Source organism: Plectropomus leopardus, chromosome 1 (genome assembly GCF_008729295.1).
Source record: "Plectropomus leopardus isolate mb chromosome 1, YSFRI_Pleo_2.0, whole genome shotgun sequence".
Lineage (NCBI taxonomy): Eukaryota > Metazoa > Chordata > Actinopteri > Perciformes > Serranidae > Plectropomus > Plectropomus leopardus.
The window spans coordinates 27,772,640-27,785,521 of record NC_056463.1 but is presented as its reverse complement, the minus strand read 5'-3'; the positions used below and the strand labels follow the sequence as shown (position 1 = coordinate 27,785,521).

At 39.0% G+C, this 12,882-nt stretch overlaps 1 protein-coding gene across 4 annotated transcripts in view; it reads left to right on the top strand.

Annotated features, from left to right (window-relative positions):
- The window catches only part of myo5aa (myosin VAa), a 65,415-nt gene that overhangs the window by 13,363 nt on the left and 39,170 nt on the right, over positions 1 to 12,882 (top strand). For all 4 annotated transcript variants that reach the window (XM_042513455.1, XM_042513310.1, XM_042513385.1 and 1 more), the window contains exons 2-5: positions 3,302 to 3,412; positions 6,487 to 6,658; positions 7,789 to 7,933; positions 10,011 to 10,167. In XM_042513455.1, coding sequence (XP_042369389.1) covers positions 3,302 to 3,412; positions 6,487 to 6,658; positions 7,789 to 7,933; positions 10,011 to 10,167 — 585 coding nt within the window. The remainder of the gene's footprint in view (positions 1 to 3,301; positions 3,413 to 6,486; positions 6,659 to 7,788; positions 7,934 to 10,010; positions 10,168 to 12,882) is intronic.

The window sequence follows — 12,882 nt, the reverse complement described above, 5'->3', positions numbered from 1 at the left end:
TTTGAAAAAAAAACACTTAAAATGCTTTTGAACACATCTAGTAAGGCTCTTTGTTGAGAAATTACAAATAGTTATGATATATTGTGTGATGGCGCTCAGTTTAAAAAGGTAATATTTGGATATCAGCATACAAAAAATACTGAACACGTCTTTCATTATACTCCTTTGTTCTTGAATAAGCTTCAGCTGTCATTTCACACCACTGCTCTTAATACAAACAGCCAGAGACACAGAGATGGAGGGGGGGGTTGTGTGACTATGATGTCATGATTCAGATGATTGGTAGCGCAGCAGTAGACCACATTAACCAGGTTATGTCTCGTTGTGCCCTTCGACAATGCATTCTTTTACTCTTCCATCTTTAATGCCGTCAGCAGTTTATGTAACGAAGCCATAAAATCGATGTTCAACTTCCAGAAAGACTCTCCCAAGTTCTCAGATAGTAACAAAAGTGTCATTCAGATAGTCCTGCATTAGTAGTTCACTGTGTGCCTTCATAATTCACCAGTATTTGAAATGAATGAGTCTGAGCAAAATGAAAATCCTCATTCATGTTGAGATTATAACACTTAAGGGTCTTAGTGTCTAAATCCTGTTGTGATTTGTGGCGGTATGTGTGTGAATGTGGATTTGTTTTTAGTCTTTATACTCTGTCCGGAATAATGCTGCCACAGAAGACAAAAAGATGAAAAGGAATTTTTATATAATCTCATTTTTAGAGCGTTTATTCATATTTTCATACTTAGAGCACTGATCCATGTACATGTAGTGATGGATCCTGAAATTGAAACTAACACACATACATGTCAGGTTAACAGGGACCTGTAAGGCTTTTCTTAAATTTCATGTATATGATGTTACATTGTCAGATGTTCATATTAAACATGTTTAGTTTCAGATAATTAGATAAATTGATGTAAAAGTAATCCCTATGAGCGAGGACAGCAAACTTTAACTTTTATTTCTTGTAAATGCCTGTGTGTCGCTTGGTATTATTCTGTGTCCTCTGTCTAAATTTGGAGGTTTCTGCTCTCCACATTTTTTTTTTCCCCAGCAGCAGATTTTGAATCCGTTCAAAATTGATCCGATCAGAGTGATGGATGAGAGGATCAGCTCGTGCGAGTGAAAGCAAACTTTAAGACCCAGCACAATTAACAATTAAGTCTCACATTCAATGCGCCTAATAATCTGTTGCTCCATCTGTGCCCAGAGTATATGCTCTGTGCTCTGAGAGGTGTAGTGCATAGCCGACAGCCTCCAATAATAGGAAATCTATTTTTGTTGGCGGAAGTTATAAACCCTGCAGGCTGCCACAGGTAAATGAGTGTTTGGAAAACCCTGCTGTGTGCGAAAACGTCAGGCTCATATCATACTGAATGCTGCGTATCTCACGTCAGCTGGTGATGGTTTTCTATAGAGTCATCTGCTCCTACATACTAACATCAGAAAAACATGTAATCTTGGTTGCTGATGTTGTTCATTTTCCCTTGATTTTGGATAATATTCCTGCTTGAACACATCTGGTGTGAATACTTTGGTTGAGAAGCTTTTATTGGTGATTTTTCATGGCCCCTATACTCAGTTACAATCATTCCCCTGGTTGCAATGATGATGCGGAGACGCTGAGATGCAGAAGCCTTAGAAACACCAACCAGTCAGTGCAGGTTGGGCGTTATTGGGTGAGAGGCTTAAAGAGACCGGTAATAAAATGGAGCAGCTCAGACAGGTGGTCTAGCATGGCCAGTGTTTGGAAAATTAAGTGGGTTTTTTTTTTAATTAAAGCATGTAAACATGTTTTAGTAAAAACCCAAACTACAAGTACAAACCTGAAAATGATGGTTCCCCTTATAAAACGCCTGCTACTACAGTCTAATCACACCAGACTCTGTTGTGTTGAACCTCTTAACTTAATTTCCCCTTATCTTTCCCCATTATGTAATATCAAATGTACTGTAAGATAAACAACCTCTGTGTTGTTTGACCGCTGACTTCAGTCTTCTCTACTGCAGCCTGCACACACACATTCATACACTGCAGGACCTCATTTGTCTGGGTTTTTGGCATTTTATGTTTCTCTCCCAATCTTGCAATCGCTCCACAGTCTTCCAACTAACTCCTACCGTTAGAAGTACGGCTTCTGTGTGTGTGTGTGTGTGTGTGTGTGTGTCCATGCGTCTCAGTTTTTGAGCCGGATTCCTCAGCCATGTGACTGCCAGTGTTCATCACTGTTTTTCCACATGTCTGTGATCAGCTGATTGCCTTCAGTCACAAGTCTGCAAGGCCTGAAACATTTTTATATTGAACTTTGCTGTGTGGGTACGTGTGCGTGAATTTAAAATTTTGACCACATAATATTCTCAACAGCACTCCCTCAGTCGTTAGGAGCCTCTTTTGTTCCCACAACTTAACTGGCCATTACGAGCCTTGGGCTCATGACTGTGAAAACATAGCACTCAGTGTTTTCTCTGAGGTCATACTGCTGTAACCATTGGCAGAAAGGAAGTTAACTTAACAGTCATCCCTCTTTTAAAAGGTTTTAGTTGTACTGAGGTGAAGCATACTTGAGTCACCATAAACAATATCTCCAGTGTTTGGGATATCCTAATATCTTAAGTGTTGTCTTTTCTTGGTTTTAAAGGCTGAATTAAAAGAAAGTGATGTAATTTTCTGAACTTAACAGCTTTTCTATTATTTGTCTTTAACCACATAGTCATTATATCCACATTATTTATGAATGTTCATCAAAAATCTCATGGTGTAAATGTTTCGTGATAGCACCAGTGGTTGGCCCTACAATATTGTCAGATAAGATGAGGTATTTTTAAAGTATATAATTATACAGAACCAAAATTTCAAATCAAAATCAAAATCAAAATTTCAAAATTTTGAAAAGATGGGTTTTGGATGGGGTTGCAAATCGAAAGCACTTTCCTTAACCAGTTATCAGTAAAATTTGATTGATTATTGATTGATGAAATTTTTGATTGATTAATTATTATTTGAAAAAACATTAAAACTTTGCGTATTTCAAACCTTACCAAATGTGTTTTTCCCTCAATCAAAACTCACAGCAACATATTGTGTATACTCTGACAGCATTACATAGCCTATTGATTAATAAATTAAGTTTTACATGTTTGATTAAATTCTTAACAACAGATTAATCAATCGTTGATCAATTCTTATCGTTCCTAGTTTTGGATAATAATGTAAAATGTCAGCAACGCTGCCTCATGTCATAATTTGTATTCCTCATGTCTTTAACTAACTGTTTTTTTTTCTTTCTTTCTTCCTGTCTCAGTGTGCTCGGGTGTGGATCCCCGATACAGAGGAGGTGTGGAAGTCAGCTGAGCTGACCAAAGACTACAAAAATGGCGACGTCTCTCTGCAGCTTATGCTGGAGGATGGACAGGTGAGGATTAATTAAGAGGTGTAGGGTGGAGAGGAATCTGCTCTCGCTCTTTATGTTTTCTCTCCCTCAGCTCGTGTCACTGCTTCCTCTGTCGCTCTCTCTGACTCAAAGACACTTAAAGTGCTGCTGCCTCTTATTAGTGGTTATTGGTTTTACCATTAGCACTTTCCACAAATGAGACCTGCTCACAAAGATGCCCCCAAGGAGCATTTGTGATTTATAGCAGTAAATTTAATTCCTCATGTTGGAAAACAAAAAGCTCCTGGCATGAAGTCCAGTAATCCTGTACAATGAAAGTGCGGTTAGACTGTTTGCTATATTGCTCCTTATGATTTAATCTCATGATCGTATGTAAATGGAACTAGCACAATCAAGGCGATGACTCTATGTTTTTGGTTCTGGTTGTTTAAAGGAATAACAATTATCCTGTTTTTAAATTCATGACGTTTCTTCCACAGTAAAGAAAGAATCTAAAAACAGAGAAAATTCTTGATGAATTGATTTCAAGGACCAACATGTATAATGAAAGCGTCTGCACAAACTCTCACACAACTCATGCAGTATAATTCAGGTCTCATTTATCCAGTCGTATGTCTTTATGGCTTTAAATAAAGATAGGTTTTACTTTGAGTTCAGTTCCCTGTCAGGCAGGGCTGTCTGTAAGGGAAGTACTGAGTATACGACTGGATAAATAAGACCTGAATTATACTGCATTAGTTTTTTGAGAGTTTGTAAACAGATGTTTTGATATGGGTTTGCTGTTGCTAAAGCTCCCTTTTAGAATTTTCTCTGTTTTTGGATTCTTCGTTCACTTTAAATGCATGTGAAAAAAACAAAGTTACCTCAACAAATTCAAAGCAACAGAGGGTAACTGTTACACAAATGGTCATTTACGGGGTGAAGTATTCCTTTAATATCTCCATAATGTGTCCACATTTTTCAATGACACTGAGTAAAAATGTTAGGACATGAACCGAGGAAATAGAGAAAGCCTTTCAATGCCAATCCAGGACAAGTGGAGATCATTTTTTTAAGTTGTAATGGTCATTCGTGTAGCTGAATCTGATGTAACATGATTTTGAACACAGCTGAAGCACTCAAAAAGCATGAGGAGAAATTTCTCATAACCCCAGAAAAAAAAAATCTTTGATTAGGGAAATAAGGCATTTATGTACTTTTTTATAGTATTTATGAAATACTGCCATGCCTGCATATCCATTTGCAGATAAAAAAATCTAAATAATTGCAATTAATAAAATAACACATTTAGATGATTGTGCAGCCTCGATGGAGTTACATTCCCTCTGACTGCTCTCTGTGTTTTGGTAGACAGCTTCTGTTGGTAATGACACACTTTATTAGTCAGTCAAGGAATATGATTATTTAATTTGTTCTCAGTGTTATTTGGTAGAACACTTTCTGTGACAGAATCAAACCAAAGAAGCTTCATAAAGAGAACAAGATTCATTTAAAAGCAAATTTAAAATAATTCCATGCAGAGAAAGAGGGGAACCAAACTGAAAACAAGTTTAACAGAATACAGTGGTTTTGCTCCAGAGCCGTGCCAAATCAGTAGTCAGTCCCATGACATTTTTTGAGAACATGCGTAAAATACTTTATGAATACTTTTATTGGGAGTGGAAATCTGTCGCTGATTAAATGAATAAAGGTCGCTCCACTGTTAGCCAGCCTCAGGCGGCCAGACCTGGAAAACTGCAACAGCCAAACGTGTTAACCCGTTCAGAACCCAGTTACATCCCAAACACAAGGAAATATTGCAATGGTCGATTTCTACCCTAAATGCACTTATAAATCATTAGCTTTTTTTTTTCTTATTAGGATACTTTATTATATGACTTTTTTTCTTCCCATTCCAGCGGACGGACAACATAAACACAGAACCACATAAGTGGTCTTAACAGAACTTTTTTTTTCCAAAAGAAAACATGAGATCATTTATTTTTCATGAATAGTTAACTCATATCATTGTTTAAAGCTATTTTCTAAAACAAATTGTATATATATTTTGTGTTGTTTTTGTCAGAAAATCCTCTATTTCTGAAGTATCTCCTGAAAACAGTTTGGTGAAAACCCTCTGAGATGAAAATTCTGCTTACATAAGAAGATGCATTAGAAGCTGATTGTATCATTAGAAAATCAAATCAGAACTGTGTTTTTCATTTAAACTAATTTTCCAGTGAACTCAGATCCACCGTCCATCCCAATGGACGGATATTTTTGAAAAGTAAAAGCTGCGAGTGTCTTAATATGATATTTTTACATTTAAAAGTGAAATAATATATCTTGTTTAAAACAAACCATGTGCTTTAACAACGATGATTTACAGATTGAAACGTACCTTGGGCTTCCTCCTTGCCTCACAGTGGACGATGCCTGTTAAAAAATGGGGTGCGGTTCTTATGCAGTTCACTGTAAATGATGTGTAACTGTGACTGGCTTACAGACGAGATGTCTGTAAGCCAGGCAATCATAGATTTAGACACCATAGAAAGGTTGCGTTCATTAAAACCGATGGTGGATCTGAAGGTGAGCTTACAGATGTGCATCTAGCAGCAATCTCGTTTTTAATCACAGTACTTAATTTGACCTAATGTTTGCCACTTTTGGCTTTAGCAGTAAACAAAGGTGTTTTTCTCGCTCATCATTCGAGGAGTGTAGGAAGTAGTCTGTTGGCGTAAGGATGACTAATCAACACATAACAGTTGTTTTGCTTTTATACCACGGTTCAGAAAGTACTCACGTCTTATTGACCGTCAGGTGCCGAGAAAATAAATTAGGACACCTCAAACATTTTAATCATCTCTTGCACTGAGTTGGTTTTCATATGAGTTTTTACATTTTGATACCTGACCTGTGAAATGCATATGCATTAAGCATGATCCTTTGGTTTTGGATAAGTGTATCATCTAAATATATACAGTAAGTAAGTGGATATTAACACGGGTTGTGAACATATTTGCGCTGATCCACCATCTTTTCTTGAAAAATGTATGAATTCCCAGTGTTTGATATATAACTTTTCTGTTTTGCTATTTTGTCCTGGTCATCTTCAGAACATTGAACACAAATTGGACCCCAAGACAAAGAACCTGCCCTACCTGCGAAACCCCGACATCCTGGTGGGCGAGAATGACCTCACAGCACTCAGCTACCTCCACGAGCCGGCCGTGCTGCACAACCTCAAAGTCCGCTTCATCGACTCCAAGCTCATCTACACTTACTGCGGTAGGTGACACACCAACTGTCTAATGAAGCCCTAATGAATGGTGTCAGTGCCTTGGTATAAATTCATACTTTCAAACAATAATATAAAATCATACCAAATCATGTCATAGATTGAGTCAAGAGGTAAATATGTGTTATTAGAGAGGTAGTCATTTTGTACATTTCTGTTAAAAATGTGCAATCAAACCACATGAAAACACTTTACAGTCAATTTAAAATTTCCTTCTACAGTAAACAGATGAAGATGTTATTAATTGTTATTGTGTTTGTAGCTCAGTCCCTAAAAACAATAAAAGCCCTGTTCAGCTGTGGAATAATAACTCCACATGATGCCCTGTTGCCCAAATAGACTTTTTCTGATTGACTTACATGGCAAAAAGAGACGCCGGGGGGGTAAATAATAGGAAATTTAAAAACCGAATTCTCAACATTATGATCGCCTGAACCAAAACCAAGACTGACCCGTACATTTCTCACAGCGGAGACAACTGGTGGGTGAAATATAATGGAAATTGACACGTGTCATGTTCATGATCTAAGCCAGGCTGGTTCTTGAGTTTTAGAGAGCATGGCTAAGTGTGAGCAACACAATTCAACCTGACCTACAAATTGAGCAAATGAAAGTGTTTTGGTTTCTGTGAAGTTGAATGGAAAAAGGTCCTTGATAAGAGCCATACTGTGTGCATCTAAATTCATGTATTTATTTTAATTATGGGCCATTACAAATATATTTTATAAGTAGCAAGTAGTCACACGGTGAGAGACAATAAAAAATGTGACAAATAAATAAAAGAAATAAAACATTTTAGTGCTTTAAGATGCATTGATAATGGTATTAAAATCACATAGTCACCACCTGTAAATGAATCTGAATCAAATCATGAGGTGGTGTGATGCACATATAATACAATCCGCTTTTTGAAAGAATGTAAGATCTCTCTCTCTGTTCAAGTTAGCGAGAACAGTGTGGGCCTCAACACCTTCAAATGTGATAATGAACACTATGCATTGTATAATAACTGTGCCTGCCCTCTCAGTTTGGAAAAAAAGCATCTCAGTGAGTCACCTGTTCAATGCAGTCCAGTTCAGCTGCAATGAGCTCATTCTTACCCTCTGTGTTCATGTCGTAGGAATCGTTCTGGTGGCCATCAACCCTTATGAGACGCTGCCGATCTACGGCACAGACATCATTAATGCCTACAGCGGACAGAACATGGGAGACATGGACCCACATATCTTTGCTGTGGCAGAGGAGGCTTACAAACAGATGGCCAGGTGTGTGCGTGTGTGTGTGTGTGTGTGTGTGTGTGTGTGTGTGTGTGTTACCTAAGTAGCCTCCGTTCTAGTCGCCTTGTTGCTCAGCCGTCCCTTCTCTCTCTTCTGGGTTTGTAGGTCAAAGATGAGCCAGAAATAGGCTCATGGTGGTCTCACACTGTCCCTCACTCTCTTCTGCTCTTTTATTACTGCTGTTCTCTGCAGGAGCCGACTAGTAGATCTTTTTGGCCACTCTGTGGGAGATCTCCCTCCCTCCCTCCTTCACTAATGCAGGGCAGTTTTTGTTGAGGCTGCCAGTAGTCAGCAATACCCCTCTCAGTATGTCCGGTATGACTTAGCACTGTTTGCAGAAAGTTGCACTACTCCATGTTTGAGGTCCTTACATGCAGTGTAGGGCTGCACAGTCAATTATATTAGAAATTTAAAATGTTGCAGATTTAGCCTGTCAGCAGACTGTTCCAAAGTCTGGGGGCTTTAATTGCAAATGCTCGGTCACCTTTTGTCACCAGTCAAAACCTGGGAATAAGCAGTAAAGCCACATCGATCTGAGGGGACACACAGACTCATGAGGAGTCAGTAAATCAATTATATGTTTTAGACCAAAGATTTTTAGTGCTTTAAAAGTCATCCATAAAACTTGAAAAATCTGTAATAATTAACAGAAAGCCAATTTAAATTGCCTGGCATGGAGCAAACACAGGCACACATTTTTCACATTATAAAGCTGAATATTTGAAAACAAGAAGCAAAGTATGTAACTAGTAAGATGCAGTTGTAGTGGGGGTTCTAGTGGGAGTTTGGTAATGCTGATGCTGATGCACAGCACCGCTGATAAACACTTGGCTCAAGTTGTTGTTGTGAAACACTAGTTAGGTTTATTTGCATAACCCAGTTTGACATACAGTGTCTCAATAGGCTTAGCATGCCCTCAACAGCAACGACCCCCACCACCCACACAGCCCAAGCTCTCCAGTAAGACAAGAATTATCTCCCAAAAATGGTGAGTTTTAACACAAAAAAATGGAAGAAGGCCTGAAAGAGAAATTCAGCCAAATATCTTAACTTCTCAAAGAGCTAGGGATGCAACAGGAGCCATAAATGGGAAAAATGCCAAATGCAAGGTAGGAAGGCCAGCCTACCTACCAGCAGCCGGGGGTTAATTTCAAACACAGGTGGATCTGTAGGACGCAGTGCTGCCCCAGTGGAGGGCTCCCTGTTCAGATATTATACATACAGAGAACACAGGGGCTTAAAGACGTGTGTTAAACACCTGCTCTGTCTGCCGGCAATGAAAATGTTTGTTGATGACACCATCTGACACTTTCTATCTGCCCAAGTCCTAGCTCTGGCATTGTTTTTGTCAGACTTTGCTTATTAAACTTCTCAGCATCAGTTCTCATCACAACTGACGAAAGGGAACAACAGTTTTTGAAATTGTTGCAGTATCAACCAAGCTGTGAAACACGCTGCAATGTAGCCACTCAGGGCAATTTGCACCTTCAATATACGTCCATTAAAATGCTTGGTTTTGCTACTGAGAGTCTCTGTTTGTTATTATTGATATTATAAGTGTATGGCATCATTATGGAAAGGATCCCCACAGAATTAGACATTTGTGTTGAAGAATAAGATCATTTTTGTTTAACCAGACACAACCCTGAAATCACCATTTCCAAATCCCCCAGACTCTATTTAAATAAACCGGTATCTTTGCATGAGTACAGCCAGGTTACTTTTATCATCTAAGTGGGTGAAATAAGCTAGAGCTTGTAATTGGGACAGTGGAATTACGAACCGAGATGTTTTTTGTTTTTTTTTAAATTTTGTTTCATTTGACTTTGAATGAAGTGTGTCTTACGATGATATAAGAGCTGTTTATTTAAATGGAGTCTAGACACAAAAACCTGGGAAATGCCCTGATTCTAGCATCACTGACGAAAGTAACCCTAAAAACGCCAGTCAGAGCATATACTTGGCTTCTTTTGATTGGTGACTATTTTCCACACAACCTTCACAAGTACACTGATGTGATTTATACTGTTTCCTTGTGTTGTTTGTTGTTTGTTTGATCTGTCAGGGATGAGAGGAACCAGTCAATCATCGTGAGCGGAGAATCCGGAGCAGGAAAGACGGTGTCAGCCAAATACGCCATGAGATACTTTGCTACGGTCAGTGGCTCCACCAGCGAGGCCAACGTGGAGCAGAAAGTCTTGGCTTCCAATCCCATCATGGAGGTAAGAAACAAAATGACTACAGGATTCCCACTGTCATGGAAAACCTGGAAACTTGGAAAAGTAATGGAATTTCACAATAAACGTTTTCCAAACCTAGAAAAGTTATGGAATCAGTAAAAATCATTCGTTTTGGAAAAGTCATTGAATTATTTACTCTTTTAAAACCTGACCTTGATTTCTCTCAAAAATGGGAAAAGGGAACTGGGCAACTTATGAGAAAATACCCCCCAAAATAGCAAGAATTTAGTAACGAGAAAACTGCAAAAAAAAAAAAAAAAGCTTGAAACAGGGAATAAGAAAAGGAAATGACCTGAAAAAAGTGCATAAAAATAATAATTCTATAACATAATCTTAAATATACTTATAAGTATATATAATTCTGGTAATTATAGATGTACTTTTTTTCAACATTTTCCTTAGCTTATTAAAAATACATTTGTGAATCTGCTGATTTCTTGCTATTTGGGGGATATTTCTTGCCAAGTAGCTTGGTGTCTTTTTCCCCATGATTTTGAAAAGATTCAAACTAACTTGCTCAGCACTCAGAACACTTGTAATAGGCGTCTGAACGCAGCACAAAATAAAATCGATGTCCATCCAGGTTTTAAAGGGTTAAAAATCAAAACTGAAAGCTTTGGAAAAGTCAAGGAATTTCGCTGTATGTATTGAAATTGTTACAGTTTTCTTCCATGGATAACCTTCCATGTAACATCACGGCAAATTAATTTTCTGAAGCTATTGGTGTGACATAGCTCTAATGTGCGCCGATGCATGACGTTTTGTTTACCGTCACATACATTTCTTCATCTTCTCCCCATGTCCCGTCTCTCCCTTCATTTGTTCCTGCTAGCTCAAATTAAGTGGGGCAAGAAAAAAGAATTATTACGGGTCCTTGAAAAGTAATGGAAAAGTTTAGAATTTTTGTCCATAAAAATGTGTGGGAACCCTTTGATTAACATATTTTAAACTTTTTATGAGGAATTCTTTCTGAAATAACTCACTCATAGATTTTACACCCACTGAATCACTTGATGCAACTTTGTACAACCTGTGTGCTTAAAATTGCAGGTCGAAACACTTTCATCAGATGTGTTGTGGGTGTGAAGGCCTGGAAAAAGCTCCGTCTCATAGCTGTGAATTTGTCTTCAAAGTGAAAGTCTTGCGTCATTTTTCCTGGCAGTTTGTGTATCGTTTCCTTTGGCCCAGTTACTCTGCAGTATATTCACAAGCTTAGCTGATTTGTAGATTATTTTGGTTGAATGTCATGCCGTTTGTCCTTCTCCTCTTGTTTCGCTCTAGTGCTTTTTTTCTCCACTGGCATTCTCTTACTGCCTCCCCTTCACTTTCTCCACCACTCTGTCTTTCTGGCCTCGAGCTGTTCTCTGCTCTTATAACGCAGGTCTTATCCCTAACTGTGTGTGTGTTGTGTATTTCTTCCTGTGGAGACATAAGGACAGGAGGGGGTTGGAAAGCTCCCCTGTGCCCATATGCCACCACCCCCTCTTCTCCTCCGCCTCCTGCCATCCCCCACCCTGTCCGTCCTTTCCAACCGCTCCACTAATATCACTCTCCCAGCCACCACTTTCACCTCCAGCCAATCAGAGACGAGATGACAGAATGAATAGAAAGCTTTCTTTCGTTGCAGTGATGTCACTTCAGCCTCTAAGCCTGGATGCAGAGTAGATGGTTGCTTCAGCCTTTTCGATATTACAAAACCTGTGTGTGCGTGACAGGGGGAGAGTGTTTGTGCGTGGTGTTTATATGTGTTTAGCTGATGCAGGCGGAGATTGGAATACCTGCTCGGCTGAAAGACTCCTTGTCTGCAGTGAAAGACTGTGTGTTTGGCTTTAATTCAGCAAGAACCCTTCGTGCTGCACACAAACGATTTAACTCTGTTCAAGTTGGCTTGTTGTGTAGGTGGGATGGGTGTGTGCGTGTTTGTATGGAGCCCTATTCATCTACCGGCAATTCCTAGTAGGGTCATTGATCAGTCCTGTACATTGAGCCAAGGCTGCTGACTTCAGTTGATTTATTTGCTGATGGATGGTAACTCAGCAGGATATACCCATCGACGTATCCAACTCTTGTCTGCGGAGGGACAGAAGTCCATTAAAACATCCTACTGATTTGTTAAAGGTCCACTATGTAGGATTTAGGGGTTTATATTGGTTGAAATGGAATATAAGTATTGTTTCTTTAATGTTTAATCACCCGAAAAACTGGTATCATTGTGTTTTCGTTACCATAGAATTAGCTGTTTATATCCACGTATGGAGCAAATCCTTGTCCACAGAGATTGCCATGTTGCAACGCCATGTTTCTACAGTAGCTCAGACAAGCCAAATGCTGGCTTTATATGGGGCATTTTGCTATTTTGCATCAGCCACCGTAATTTACAGATAAGAGTGCTGGAAGAACACTGATCCTTGAATCAGGTTGCCCATTTATTTTGGAGCTGAAGAGGCCTCTGCAGGCAACTCTGCTCCCACTACAACCTTCCTGAACAATGAACACTGAGGGGATTCTAACCACGAGAAGTTTCAGCTGGTTGCAATCTGCACTCCTCACTGCCAAAAGCCACTAAATTCCCCTGAATCTTACTCACTGTTCCTTTAAGTGTGGACCAACCACAGATGAACTTATTTCAGGTTGGAATCCACAGTACAAAAGGTTCTGTCTTACTAGCTTTAGGATCAGGTGTATGGTCGTTCTTTT